Source organism: Paroedura picta, chromosome 4 (assembly GCF_049243985.1).
Source record: "Paroedura picta isolate Pp20150507F chromosome 4, Ppicta_v3.0, whole genome shotgun sequence".
NCBI lineage: Eukaryota > Metazoa > Chordata > Lepidosauria > Squamata > Gekkonidae > Paroedura > Paroedura picta.
In genome coordinates this window covers 128723010-128737231 of record NC_135372.1, presented here as the reverse complement: position 1 = coordinate 128737231, position 14222 = coordinate 128723010, and the positions used below count along the sequence as shown (strand labels likewise).

At 46.4% G+C, this 14222-nt stretch overlaps 1 protein-coding gene across 1 annotated transcript in view; it reads left to right on the top strand.

Annotated features, from left to right (window-relative positions):
• Positions 1–14222, top strand: part of ATP9A (ATPase phospholipid transporting 9A (putative)) — a 110487-nt gene that overhangs the window by 69211 nt on the left and 27054 nt on the right. The window contains exons 16-21 of the mRNA XM_077335637.1: positions 3887–3979; positions 6087–6170; positions 7377–7547; positions 10824–10922; positions 12743–12832; positions 12954–13098. Coding sequence (XP_077191752.1) covers positions 3887–3979; positions 6087–6170; positions 7377–7547; positions 10824–10922; positions 12743–12832; positions 12954–13098 — 682 coding nt within the window. The remainder of the gene's footprint in view (positions 1–3886; positions 3980–6086; positions 6171–7376; positions 7548–10823; positions 10923–12742; positions 12833–12953; positions 13099–14222) is intronic.

Genomic DNA, 14222 nt, shown 5'->3' with positions numbered 1-14222 from the left:
TCCAAGTTGGGGGCAGAGGCAAATTCTGAGCTACCCAGAGAGGGTGGCTTAGACCTCTCTCATGCCATTTTCCTGACCTGAAAAAGCACGGAGTGTGTGTGTGTGTGCTTTTTGTCCACTGGAGACCACATCCACTCATTTCTGTAATGGGATAAATAGCTATCCTGGGGGCCGTTTCAGGATAAGAAAATGACATGGGCAAGTGGAAGGGAAGGGAAGGTCTAAGCCAGGCTTTCTCAACCAGGGTTTCATGACATCTGGGTGTTTCTTAATGGCACCGGAAGGGTTTCCCAGATGGGTGGGAGTTAGTTAATTAATTTTATATATATTCTAAATATGTTAAACATTCATCAGGTGATATGACCATGTATGGTCTTGTCAACCCACCCATTCCCGAATTGGCTGATGATAGGCCTGGGGGGTGGGTGGGAAGGGGAGGGAACGGAAGGGTCCCCGGGTGGGCGGGTGGGTGCTATGCTCCCCAACCATATTCTTCACCATCGCATCACCTCTGGGGTTTATCAAAGCCTGAAGAGTGTTTCAGGGGTTTCTCGATGGTAAAAAAAGTTGAGAAAGGCTGGTCTAAGCCCAGTCTCTTTATGGTCATCCAAATCAGGCCCTTGGTGGAGATGGTAAAATACCAGCCATGCTACCTTTGCAACCTGAGCTTCCATTGTGAGGGAAGCATCCAGAATCATGCCCAGGTTCCTGGCGGTGTAAGCCATAGAGAGCTGCACACCATCCAGGGTGGGCAGGCGTGCTTCCTCACATATCAGTTAGTAATATTAATGTTATAGTTACTATAAGTATGGATTGTTTCTTGTATAGTTTCTAAATTCTCTGTAGACTGATCTGAGCCTTTGGGGAGGGTAGTATATAACTATAATAAATAAAAAAATACATAAATAAATACATTAAATTAAAGGTGCCTCTCCACCTCAACCAGCAGCATTCCTGGGGGGAAACACAACAGATGATGATGATGATGATGATGATGATGATGATGATGATGATCATTATCATTATTATTTATTATTTATTATTTATTATTTATTATTTATTATTTATTATTTATTATTTATTATTTATTATTTATTATTTATTATTTATTATTTATTATTTATTATTTATTATTTATTATTATTATTATATTTAAATTTAGATTTATTTCCTGCCACTCCCTAAATGACTCATGGCGGGTCACAGTGTCTAAAAAACCCCATTAAAAGACTTTAAAATACTCCCAACATGGTGGAAAAACCCCATTCCTCACCCCTATTACTAAGGGGGGGAGGTGGAGAAGGAGGTCCAACGATGTTCATTCCGAGCCTGAAGGCCCAGAGGCCTTCAAGGTTTGTGCAGTGGGCGCCAAAGTAATGCCGTGCAGAGCTAGGGCTGTGTAAGCCCATTGATTTCAGTGGCAAGCAAGCGTGACTCTGTTTTTGGGTCACGGGATGATAACCCTGCAGCTTCTAGCTGGAGAAGAGCAGTCCAGGTAAGGGAAAGGGACAGCAGACAACCCCTCCTGAGGCGATGCTTCCTCTTCCGACATGCATCACTCAGGAGGAGATTACCACAGCTCTCCCTGCCAGCTTAATGCAGCTTACTGCCCAAGGCTACTCTTGCTTCTCCCTGATAGCTAAAGCAGTTAATCCTCCTTGCTCTCTCTTCCCAGCCATCTCAGAAACACCACAGCAGGCCACACAGGCCCTATCTGGGTAATGTAAATGAGGGCCATGGTCTCGCGACAGGAAAGGACTTCACAAGACTTTAGACAGCCAGACATGTTCAGCCACACTGTTTTTCAGTAGGGCTGAGGGAAATGGAGAGAAGGGAAAGAGCTTGTTTCCCTGCCTCCTGAATACAGGCGGGAAGTAGGAGGCAAAGATGGCAGCTGTTTTCCCACTCTCCATTGCCTGTGGTGACCGCCTCCGTCAACCTCTGGCAGCCTGTGCTATTTAGACAGGGATTTCAGCCCAATAAAAATATAATCCAGAATCAAGGGCAATTTTATTATTATTTATTATTCTTTATTAGATTTCTATTCCACCACTTTTCCAGGGACTCATGGCAGTTCTGAACATTTATGCTGTTGATCGGAGAATTTTGGTCTGGAGAAACAAGTTAAAGACCTGCAGCTTGAACTGGAGAAGGCCAGAAGCAGCCTTTCCACCTCAGCTTGTGGGAACCAGGCCTTCAGGCCAAACTTGGGCATTTCCCAGAATGCAGCTGCCTTTCATGTTTTCATCACTGTCATGGCGGTTGCAGTGATGACCTTATCGGTGTGATGAGTTCACACTGGCATGCTTTTTTCAGTCTTTCCCTGTCAGCCTCTCATCTGTTCAAATTCATATTTCAGGATTATTTTTCTGCTTGGGGGTGGGTGGGTGGCTTGAGCATGCAGTTTGGCACCACAGGGACCTCACAAGTCCTTCTATTTATTCTTACTTCCAAGTATGGTATAGAGGAGCCGCTTAACAAATGAAAGAGAGAGAAAGACAGCAAAGGAAACAGATGAATGTCTATGCCTGCAGATGAACCATCAGAGTTCTGCAGGGAGAGGGGGCTGCGGCTGATGGGGGAGGCGAGTTGTGGATGTGGGAGAGATGAGGAGGGCACCAGTAGGAACTCAGGAGCGCTTCTTTGCTGAACTCCTCCTGAAATAAAGTCCTGGCTAAGACTCTGGTGATCTGGTTCCGTCAAGGGTGCTGTAAATTTGCGCTGGAGTTCAAATGAAATGATGGAGCACAATGAGTGGCCACTGGTGTCCGGCTTCCTAATGGGAATGCTTCTTCGTTTCAGCACTGCATCTTCCAGCACAAAAACATTTCCATGCTGGCATGCAAATTTTAAAACAAAATGCTGGCCGAGACCTCCCTTTCTGGGAGGGTTTGGGTAGCAATCCTCAAGGCAGTGGGGAGATGTTCACCTTCTGAGGAAGAAGCTATCTTGCAAAAGTTCATTTCACAATAGGAAAAAAATATGGGGGAAACGAGTTTCAAGAAGAAGAAGAAGAACTGGGACAGCACTTGATTGTTAACAAAGTTGTCTGGACACGAGAGGAAAAAAGTAGTAAAATCAGGGAAGTAAAATGGAAAGACAAGGCAGTCTTGAAAATGCCTGGGTGTGATGGCACCCTTGTGCCTGCCATGAAGATGCTATGACCATTTTAAAGTGAATAAAATGCTGAGTGGACAAAATGCTGAGTGAGCCCACAGCACAGTAGGCTGAGGGGCTCTTGTCAGTGATGGTTTGAACTTTAAGGATTCACGGGGCCTGTAGTACAAAGCCAGTTTCAGGATTGGCAGGCCCTTTTTTTGTTCTTGCGGTCCATGGCCCATATAACTGTGAAGACCCTCTAACAATCACAGTATGAAGGCCCCCTAACCACGGGGCCCCAAGAACCTCAAGGCCTGTAGCACGTGATCCATGGGCTACTATGGTAAACCACCTCTGGCTCTTGTTCTCCCTGTCCTGTACCTTACCAAGTGTTTGATGGCCATCTCCCATCCTGGTTGTTTTGGCACTTGAAAAGATGGGGGGAGCATTGCTGGCCCAGACCCTCACAGCATTTCACAACCACCTAAAAATGGCAATGGCAGCTACAAGAACACCATCATGTCTGTTTTGGTCCTTAGAAGTGGTCATCTTCCAGTGGGGTAGTCAAATTGCGGCCCTCCAGATGTCCATGGACTACAATCCCCATGAGCCCCTGCCAGCATGGCAGGGGCTCATGGGGATTGTAGTCCATGGTCATCTGGAGGGCCGCAGTTTGACTATCCCTGCAGTAGAAGCTGAAGTGAGAAATCTAGGGTTTTCCTGAGTTTGTATGCAAACAGGTAATTTGAACATTTCTATCTTTGTCTCTGCCCTTGACCTTTTTCAGGACGAGTCCACAGGAGAGATAACTTTCTACATGAAAGGGGCTGATGTGGTGATGGCTGGCATTGTCCAGTACAACGACTGGCTGGAAGAAGAGGTAAGGAATGTCCCCATAGATTATTCATTGGACCAGTGAGTGGCTATCCGCATGGCTTCAGTCTAGGAGCAGCTGTCAGTGTAGAATTGTTGAAATGAAGCAAATGAGACCCCTTGTGCCAAGTTAGAGGGCCACTGGGTCTGCCCTTGTAAGGACTTTCTGCTGGATGTAAATATATTTTTCAGACAATGGCATTGCCATGTATGTGTCACATCTGGAAGGGACCTTTTGCACTGTACACATTGGTTCACAAACTTACTTGGATAAAAGATTGGGACTGTGGTCTAAACTGCTGTGTGTAGTTTATTGTAGTAGGGTCATAAAATCATAGAATCATAGAGTTGGAAGGGACCTCCAGGGTTATCTAGTCCACCACCCTGCAGAATGCAGGAAATTCACAACTACCTGCCCACCCACAGTGACCCTAATTCCATGCCCAGATGATGCCGCTCTCCCTAAGCCAAGTTATATTACCGCATAGTGTTAGTACTTACACTAGGTTTCATTTCCCTCTGATGGTTCCAGACTTCTACAATCCTTACACATTGGTTAGTGAACGTCCCATTTTGTTGATTGTACTCACTCCCTACGTAGAATCCGCCTTGAGTCCCTATAAGAAAGGACTATAAATAACATAAGCTTTAAAATATCTATGTATAATGAGGAGCATGCATCTCTCTAAAGCTTACATATTATTTTCCCGTGCTGTGAATGCTGCAAAAGAACAAGAACTCATAGATATCAAGCTATTCTGTAGGTACAAGTTGAGAGGCCCACTGAATTTGGTACATCAGGCATACTTTTTTATTTCGACTCTTGACCATAAGAACATAATAGAAGCCATGTTGAATCAAGCCAATGGCCCGTCCAGTCCAACACTCTGTTGTAACACAGTAGCCAAAACCTAGGTGGCATCAGGAGGTCTTCCAGTGGGACCAGAACTCCAGAAGCCCTCCCACTGTTGCTCCCCTCAAGCACCAAGAATACACAGCATCACTGCCCCAGTCATAAGAGAAGTCATGTTAGATCATACCAATGGTCCCTCCAGTCCAAAAGTGGCCAAACCTCAGGTGCCATCCGAAGGTCCAACACCAGGCCCAGAACTCCAGAAGCCCTCCCACTGTTGCTCCTCTCCCAAGCAACCAGAATACAGAGCATCACTGCCCCTGATGTCGTATTCCATCTATTCCTTGTGGCTAATAGCCACGAATGGACCTCTGGTCCAAATGTTTATCCATTACCCATTTGAGGCTTTCTATGTTGCCACATCCTACAGCAATGAACTTTTAAAATCTGTTCTAACCTATTGCCAGTTTGGTGTAGTGGTTAGGAGTGCGGACTTCTAGTCTGGCATGCCGGGTTCGATTCTGCACTCCCCCACATGCAGCCAGCTGGGTGACCTTGGGCTCGCCATGGCACTGATATAAGTGTTCTGACTGAGCAATAATATCAGGGCTCTCTTAGCCTCACCCACCTCACAGGATGTCTGTTGTGGAGAGAGGAAAGGGAAGGTGACTGTAAGCCGCTTTGAGACTCCTTCGGGTAGAGAAAAGCGGCATATAAGAACCAACTCTTCTTCTTCTTCATTAATTTCACTGAGTTCTTGTCTTGTGAGAAAGGGTGAAAAGGATGTCTTTACCCTTCTCTTATGGAATCAAATGTTGTGGTCCCATGCATAAAGCTGGTGGAGGCATTTCTGCACGTCGGTAACTCCACACAAAAGCTGTATTGTCTGGTAGCCCTCATCATGGAGGTAACCACCACATTTATGACCTCTGTTGTGGGGGACAAAATATGAGAATCGGCTCGCATGCCATGCAGAGCCTAGCAACTTTTCCTGTGGAAAGGGTTACTGCTACTTGTGACATTTGCCTCTTATCTCTGACAAATCATGTTTGCATGAGTGTAAGAACAATATTGGGGCAGTCAGTTCAGTACAGCAGCAAAATCTTGAAATGTAAATTGCCTCCTTTTCCTGCCCCATGTGCTTTATCTGATAGCTTCAGAAACCATGTGTTCTCTCTCTCTCTCTCTCTCTCTCTCTCTCTCTCTCTCTCTCTCTCTCTCTCATATATTCCTGATTGCACCTTCTTTTGTCCCCTGGCAGTGTGGCAACATGGCAAGAGAAGGGCTCAGGGTCCTTGTAGTAGCCAAGAAATCCCTGACTGAGGAACAGTATCAAGACTTTGAGGTATGGGCTGTAGAAAATGTTTGGTTCGGGCTGGAATCCCTCGTGACACTCAGCAACTAGAAGGGGGTTTTCTTACAGGATGGCTGGTGGGGAAGCTAGGTCTGCCTATCAGAAGACACTCCTCTGAAAACGAATGTGTTTGCCAGCTAGCAAGGTTTTGCAAAAGTCTGCTACTTGCTGGCATTTGTCTGAAAGGGGTGTGGGGGGTGTCACCCCCACCACATCCTGTGCTCCCTCAGTGTGCGCATTCTGTTTTGTACCTTCATTGGAGAAGCGCTGTTTTTGTTGTTGTTATTCTTCTGTTTCTGGTCTGCAAAGAAGCAATCTCTCATTAGCCCTCTTCCATTTTTTTTTAACCTTTCTTCCCTTATTAGTAAAACCTTTAAAAATAAAATAAAAAGAGGAGCAAACTTGGACCATTGTATCCTAGTACCACTTTTTGCTGAACTAGATGTACTCTACCTGCCTGTCTGTTTAAGCAGACGCTAAACTCAGCTGTCTGGCAGTCTCAGAACCCAGCTGCCCCTTGGGGGGTGTCCAAGTCCTGTGGGAAAATTGGTGGAAACCGATGCAACTTTATATATGAATATATACTCTCCATCCCTGCTCTCACATACAGTTTCCTGCAATGCTTCTCTTCTTCCCAGCATTAGAAGCATGGTGGTGTAGATTTCTTTTTGTCTCTGCCACCTACAAATATGCTGGCAATGGAATGGGGAATAAAGGTAAAGGTATCTATCCCCTCTGCAAGCACCGGGTCATGTCCGACCCTTGGGGTGATGCCCTCCAGCGTTTTCATGGAAAACTCAATACGGGGTGGTTTGTCAGTGCCTTCCCCAGTCATTCCCGTTTACCCCCCAGCAGCAAGCTGGGTACTCATTTTACCGACCTCGGAAGGATGGAAGGCTGAGTCAATCTTGAGCCAGCTGCTGGGGTTGAACTCCCAGCCTCATGGGCAGAGCTTCAGACAGCATGTCCGCTGCTTTGCCACTCTGCGCCACAAGAGGCTCTTTTGGAATGGGGAATAGGGCCTGACTTTAAGAGCTCACACTTTGTCCTCTGTGTCTTGGGTAGGCAAATCAGTGCAGCCGTTGGCCACCGGCTCCGAGGGAGCCAGGCCTGCTTTTTCTTTTACGTATGCTGCACCCCCACAAAAGTGTTGGTTGAGCTGGTGAATGGGCATCTCTGTCTTGTGGCCTCTCTTAGGCACGTTACGTCCAGGCCAAGCTCAGCGTCCACGACCGGTCCCTGAAGGTGGCGACTGTGATCGAGAGCCTGGAGATGGAGCTGGAGCTGCTGTGCCTGACCGGAGTAGAAGATCAACTGCAGGCAGACGTCAGGCCTACGCTGGAGACTCTGAGAAACGCTGGTATTAAGGTGTGGCCAAATAAGGAACAGAACCTTTGCCGTGCCCCTCTGCAGACAGTTCAATGATGAAGAAATGCTATGGTGGGGTGGGGAGGATGGATGCCACTTCTTTAATGGCATCTAGGAGAGCAATATTCAAGTCCAGTCCTGGGGTGGCCAAACTGTGGCTCTCCAGGTGTCCAAGGACTACAATTCCCATGAGCCCCTGCCAGCATGGTGCTGGCAGGGGCTCATGGTAAGTGTAGTGCATGGACAATTTGAGAGCCACAATTTGGCCACCCCCAGGATGTAAGTTTTAGAAAATCAAAAGCTTATACCCCCAAAATCATACTGGTCTTTAAGGCACTACTGGACTCAATTCTTATTCTTCTCCTGCAGACCCACCTGAAACTTCTATTCCCCTAACAACTGGTTTAGCTTGATATTCATTGCATAGATCGAATTCCTCAGAATCCTTTTGACCACTTACATCTATAGTGCTTTTCCCAAGTCAGGAGGTTTATTTATTTAATAGCAGATTTCCCATCGTCTTAATTTTGAGAGAACTTGTTTAGTGCATGCTCAGAAAAATGCTGTTGAATTGTTGCAATGTAGCGTGGTTGACAGAGCAACTGGGGAAAGGATGTTGTTGGTCATGCACAGGAACTATCCAATATGTGCTGGGGCGTTTGAAAGACCACAATCAACTAATCAGTCTCATATGACACAGTAACATCATTGTGTAGAAGAACTGTATTTTTCCTCTGGCTATTAGAATGTTGATTTATAATTACACTAGCTTCAAAGCCCATTCCTAAGAACGGGCCCTGAAAGGGTCCCTTCCCCTGGCCCCTGGCCAGGAAGCTTAAGGTGGCTTTGGGCCACAGCTCGCAGCCAAATCAAGTGGGGCGGGTGGGGGCTGGGCAGCTAGTTAGCAGGGCCGAGACAGAGCTCCTTAGCAGGCTGTCAGCAGGCCAGGCGGCCCTCACGAGCAGGCCAGGAGGCCCTCGTTAGCAAGCCCTCCACCATGACCCTTTGCCCAGGGTCCTCTCATCTGCTGCTGGCTCCAGGCACTGAGGCGTCTGAGAACAAAGAGGCTAGAATCCAGAGCCGGAGGGCGGGAGCCGCAGGGTCAGAGCCAATCAGGACAAAGCTGGATCCAACCTGATTGGCTCTATTCCAACTTGGACAGCCGGACACGTCCCACCCCTTAGGCTGTTTCAAAAATATATAGAGGAGCAACAATGGATAAGAATTTGTTTTCCATCCTATCTCAGGAGACTCAGGACAGATTTCATCTAAGTAAACTTACATAGAAAATAGACTGTACAGATAAAAATTTAAATAATTAATACATTAAATAAATTTAAAAGCTATTGAAAACAATATTAAATCAGCCAATTTCCTTGTTCTTCTGTTGACTGGGAAAGAGGAGAAAGGAGGTGGCAAGGTCATACCTACTCTAGATGAAATATGGGGGAGGGGTTGAGGGGGGGTTAACGAAGAGGCCTGCACAATTCTGATGTAGTTTTAGGCCTCATTCATAGGTCCTGGCGGAACAGCTCCCTTTTGCAAGCCCCGTGGAACCGTTCAAGTTCCTGCAAGGCTCTGATCTCATTTGGAAGGGCATTGCACCAGGCTGGAGCAGAGGCTGAAAAGGCCCTGGCTCTGGCCCAAGTCAATCTAATATCCTTGGAGCCGAGGATCTTGAGCAAGTTTTGCTTGCTGGATCTTAAAGTTCTTTTGGGGGAAGTACAAAGAGAGGTGGCTGTGGTTTCAGGGCTGTCAAAAAGCGCTCTGCTCACAGCAGAGAATCTGTTGTACCGTCGTTGGAGCCTTAGACTGGGATCTTGGAGAACCAGGTTCAGATTTCATCCTTAGCCATGAAAGGTCACTGGATGAACTTGAGCCAGGTGCGCACTCCCAACCTAACCTACCTCACGTTAGGAGAATTTTGTAAACTGTTTGGATTTTGCTGGGGAGGGGGGTGGACGGTGGGGTGTAAATGAAGTAAGTAACCATTGAATTAAATTTAATGCATAAATACATTCCCTGAAAATATCCCAAGAGTTGTTTGCATGCTTGGTGAACAACTTCATAGCAACTTTTTACAGGCTTTTTAAAAAAACGTTCAGTGAAAAGAAAGGTAAAGTTTTCAACTGAGAGCCAATCCCCAGGAAGAAGTAATGGACTTTTTGATTGTGCTGCTCCGCCTGGCTCCTGTTTTTAAATCTCTCCCATGTTTAAAATTTTAAAAAATCAGCACGTTGCAGACAACCGTGCAAACCTCTGGGGCTAGCTAACGGCCTGCAGGAAACTTTTTTTTTTAACAAAGGGGGGGGGGAGCTTAGAAAATTATACCCCATTAGGAGTAAGTGGGTCAGCTGTAAATGAGTCAGCCTCTCTTTAGCATTGCCAAGGAAACTTGACCAGGTTCCAAGCCTTTTATCAAGTTCACATGCATTAACCAAATGCAAATGGCACAAAATTGTCCCCTTCATCTGGTCTGAGCCACCTTAAAAACATGAGATTGCAAATCCCTGTCTTGAAATGGCCACCAGATGGTGCATCATATGAAGGAATCGTGTGAAGTTATTGATGTTTTTTTCTTCATGGTTTCCCACTCCAATCAAGCCCAGAGTTGAAAATTATTTTATTTGAGCTACCTTTGGCCACGATGTGGTAGGGAAGTCAAATTTCAATGTGTGCTCTTAGCTAATTTGAATTAGATATTTTAAAGCATTATAGAGTTGCTGTGCGTACAGCTTTGTGATAACTAGAAGTTCGAGACTGGATTCAGAATCGCCTTCGAGGTCCCGTTCGTGTTACTCAAAACAGCTTGGCTACGTCTATTCTGTGCCTGTCACTGTGGAAGTAGCAATGGGAGGGCTAGACTGAGGAAACCAAACCCTGGAATTTGTAGTGAGGACAAAGAACTGGGTGAAATGACCCCTCTTGGTCCAATGGAAGTATCTCTGGTGAGAAGAAGGGGTTTCATGCACTTTCCCCCGCCTTGCTGCAGCAGTCCAGATTGCATTGCTTTTTGACCAAGGTAGTTCCCCTAACCCGGCAGGACCTTTTCAGAGCTCTCAGGCAGCTGCTAGAAGGCAGGAAAAACCCACTTCCCGAATAATATGTGTCGTTGGTACATGGGATCCATCCTTTGGAGGTTTGGAGACAGCACGCCTTGCAGGATCTGGGTAGATACTTTGTATTCATGTTTGTGGTTTTGCTTTTCATTTAGCCAAATGGTTTCCAATTGCTGTTTTTTGAGGTTGGGCAATTTTAAATATGTTTCTCCGGTAGGTATGGATGCTCACAGGGGATAAATTGGAGACAGCCACGTGCACAGCAAAGAATGCACATCTGGTCACCAGGACCCAAGACATTCATATATTTAGACTGGTGAGTAATACGGACAAAACTGGTTTACTTAGCACTTGTCTAAGGAGCTGCCTTATGAATCGAGGGGGATAACTTGACACTGGCTTCAGTGTACAGTTAGAATCAGATTGAGGTATACTGTGCAAAGCTCCTCTTTCTCAGACCATCTCTTGCATTTCCACCACACCTACGACCAGCTGAGGAGTGCACAGGACTTGGAAATGCACAGAGGGAAAAGAACACTTTGAAAACGTAGCCCTTCTTGCCTTCCATGTTTCTTGGCGTCAACGGACTTCTTTCCTGCTGGCGAAATCACTTGCAGTCATTTCAGCAGCATCTGCTTAAGGATTTCAAAATGCGGAGCAAACCTTTTGCTGACAAACGCCAAATATGAAGACAGAAGGATGCACCTTTGGATGGTCCTTGCTGCATTCCGACTCTCTGACTTGTTTTCCGTGCTTGAAGCTGTTTAATTCTCATGGCTTCTTTCGTCCTTGCTCGTTGGTTTAAAAAGACACTGATGAGTATTTTTGTTCTGGGAGGAGACCAGGAATCTCTTTATAGAGATTTCTTGACACTCCCAGAAAGAGCACTCTGTTTCCAAGTTAGAATGGATGCTAGAGCTGCCAACTTCCAGGTGGGGACTATAGATCTTCTGGCATTATAGCTGAACTCCAGATAACAGAGATCAGTTTCCCTAAAGAAAATGGCAGCTTTGGACAGCAGACTGTCTGACATCACACCCTGCTAAGGTCCTTCCGCTCCCCAAATCCACCTTCCTCAGGCTCTGCCACCCAAATCTCCAGGAATTTCCCAAACTGGAGCTGGCAGCCAATGTGAACAGACATACAATCTGTGTACTGTTTTATACAAGCACTGAGTAATTCTCATCTTGTGTTCAACAGCTGACAGAGTGATTTAAGTCTCCTGTTTAACCAGGTCCCCAGTTTCATTGGTCAAGTGACTGCTTGTAAGCTGTTTCTTACAAACAGATGTACGCACACGCATGCAGGGTGTACACATACTCGCTGTGAAAGTACAATGTAAACATACACCGAAACACGCAATGAAAAGAATGCCCCAAAATTACGATCCTTTTAAAGGTAAAGGTATCCCCTGTGCAAGCACCGAGTCATGTCTGACCCTTGGGGTGACGCCCTCTAGCGTTTTCATGGCAGACTCAATACGGGGTGGTTTGCCAGTGCCTTCCCCAGTCATGACCGTTTACCCCCCAGCAAGCTGGGTACTCATTTTACCGACCTCAGAAGGATGGAAGGCTGAGTCAACCTTGAGCCGGCTGCTGGGATTGAACTCCCAGCCTTATGGGCAAAGCTTTCAGACGGCTGCCTTACCACTCTGCGCCACAAGAGGCTCTACGATCCTTTTACAGATAGACAAATTTTAAATCCTTTTCAAGTACTTCTCTTGGAATTTATTTGCAAACAGACTGAATCAGGGCAACCCAAGAGAAACTGTTTTTTTTTTTTTTAAAGTCTCATCTAGTTGGCAATTAGCCTTTTGGTCTACAAACTATGTTCAATCATATTGTTTATGTTCTGATTGTTCTTTTCCCTACCCCAAAGATTTTATGCTGTGTCCAGGGTTACCTCTTGGTTAATGGCTAAGAGAGATGGCCTCTAATCTGGAGGTTTGATTTCCCACATCCTCCACATGCAGCCAGCTGGAAGACCTTGGATCAGTCACAGTTCTGTCAGAGCTCTCTCAAAACCACCTACCTCAGGGGGTATCTGTTCTGGGGAGAGGAAGGGTAGGTGATTGTCAGCCTCTTTGAGGCTCCTTTCGGTAGTAAAAAGAGGGATCCTCTTCTTCCTCTTCTCTAGGTGACCAATCGTGGAGAAGCTCACTTGGAACTGAACGCCTTCCGCCGTAAGCACGACTGTGCCCTCGTGATCTCTGGTGATTCGCTGGAGGTGAGAGCTGAGCTGTCTCAGCAGCTGTTGCAAGAGTCTCCCAGGGTCCCCAAAGAAGGGTGGAGAGGGTAATGGGCAGTCCACGTGCCTTGTAATCGTGTCTGTCTGTTTCATAAAACAGGTCTGCTTGAAATACTATGAGTACGAATTTATGGAACTGGCGTGCCAATGTCCAGCGGTGGTCTGCTGCAGGTGTGCCCCGACACAGAAGGCTCAGATAGTGCGCTTGCTCCAAGAGAGAACTGGGAAGCTCACCTGTGCAGTAGGTAGGCAGAAGCAGTTATATTCTCCAATATATTCTCCTTTCTTTTGTGTATTAGAAATACAATCTGTGATTCCAAGTACCACATACATTTCTAGGTGCCTTCTCTCCACAAAAGCCTTACGTGGGTTTGGAGTCCTCTAGGGCAGGGGTAGTCAACCTGTGGTCCTCCATATGTCTATGGACAATTCCCATGACATCTGGAGTCCATGGACATCTGGAGGACCACAGGTTGACTACCCCTGCTCTAGGGTGATGTGTGGGGCTCCTGTCAGATGGAAAGCTTTGCTGGCCCCTCTGCCCTGAGAGTATAGAAGCGCTTCGCGAACAGGCCTCCCTGGATCTCGGTCATACCATTGCATAACTGCTATCAAGTTGGAACTGCTTTATAGCAAACCCCAGCAAGGGCTTTCAATGTCATGGAGAAGCAGAGGTGGTTTGCCATTGCCTTGTCCTGCAGAGCCTTTCTTGGTGATCTCCCATCCTCTTAGCTTCCAGGATATGACAAGATTTGGAGATACCATTCTGCCTTCCTCTCCAGCCACACAATACCAACCTACCTAAAATAAATTTGTTCTCAATGTTCTAATTCTTGCAGCATTCCATCACACTCTCTAGCATGTCTGAGAAGGGCAGGCTTTGATTCTCTGGATTGGAGTCCTCAGGCCAGGGTGCAGGTTTACAATGGTGAGAGCCCAAATTATTGTTAAAGCTGGGGCAAGGTGGCCAAGCTTGCTACCCACCTCCAGTTCACAACTGGGAACTGGGCCTTAGTACTTGGAGTGTCCAGGCCAAAAGCGAAACATGCTCCCCACCTCTAGTTCACAATTGGGCAGTAGGCCATTTATTTTTATTATTGTTGTTGTTGTTGTTGTAATATTTGTATTTCTAGCCCACCACTCCCAATGGCTCGTGGCAGGTTACAACATATATAAAAACACCAATAAAATACCCCAATAAAATTCTCCTAAAACCAGGACTATCCCATAATTGCAAACAATTCCCAAGATGTCCAGAAGCAGCAGACTAAATATAACTAAACTCACCCACTATCCACCAAGGGGGGCAAGGGGTCGTTGACCATTAACCCGCCTAAGAGTAACCCAGGGGGAGGGGGGGGAGACCAGC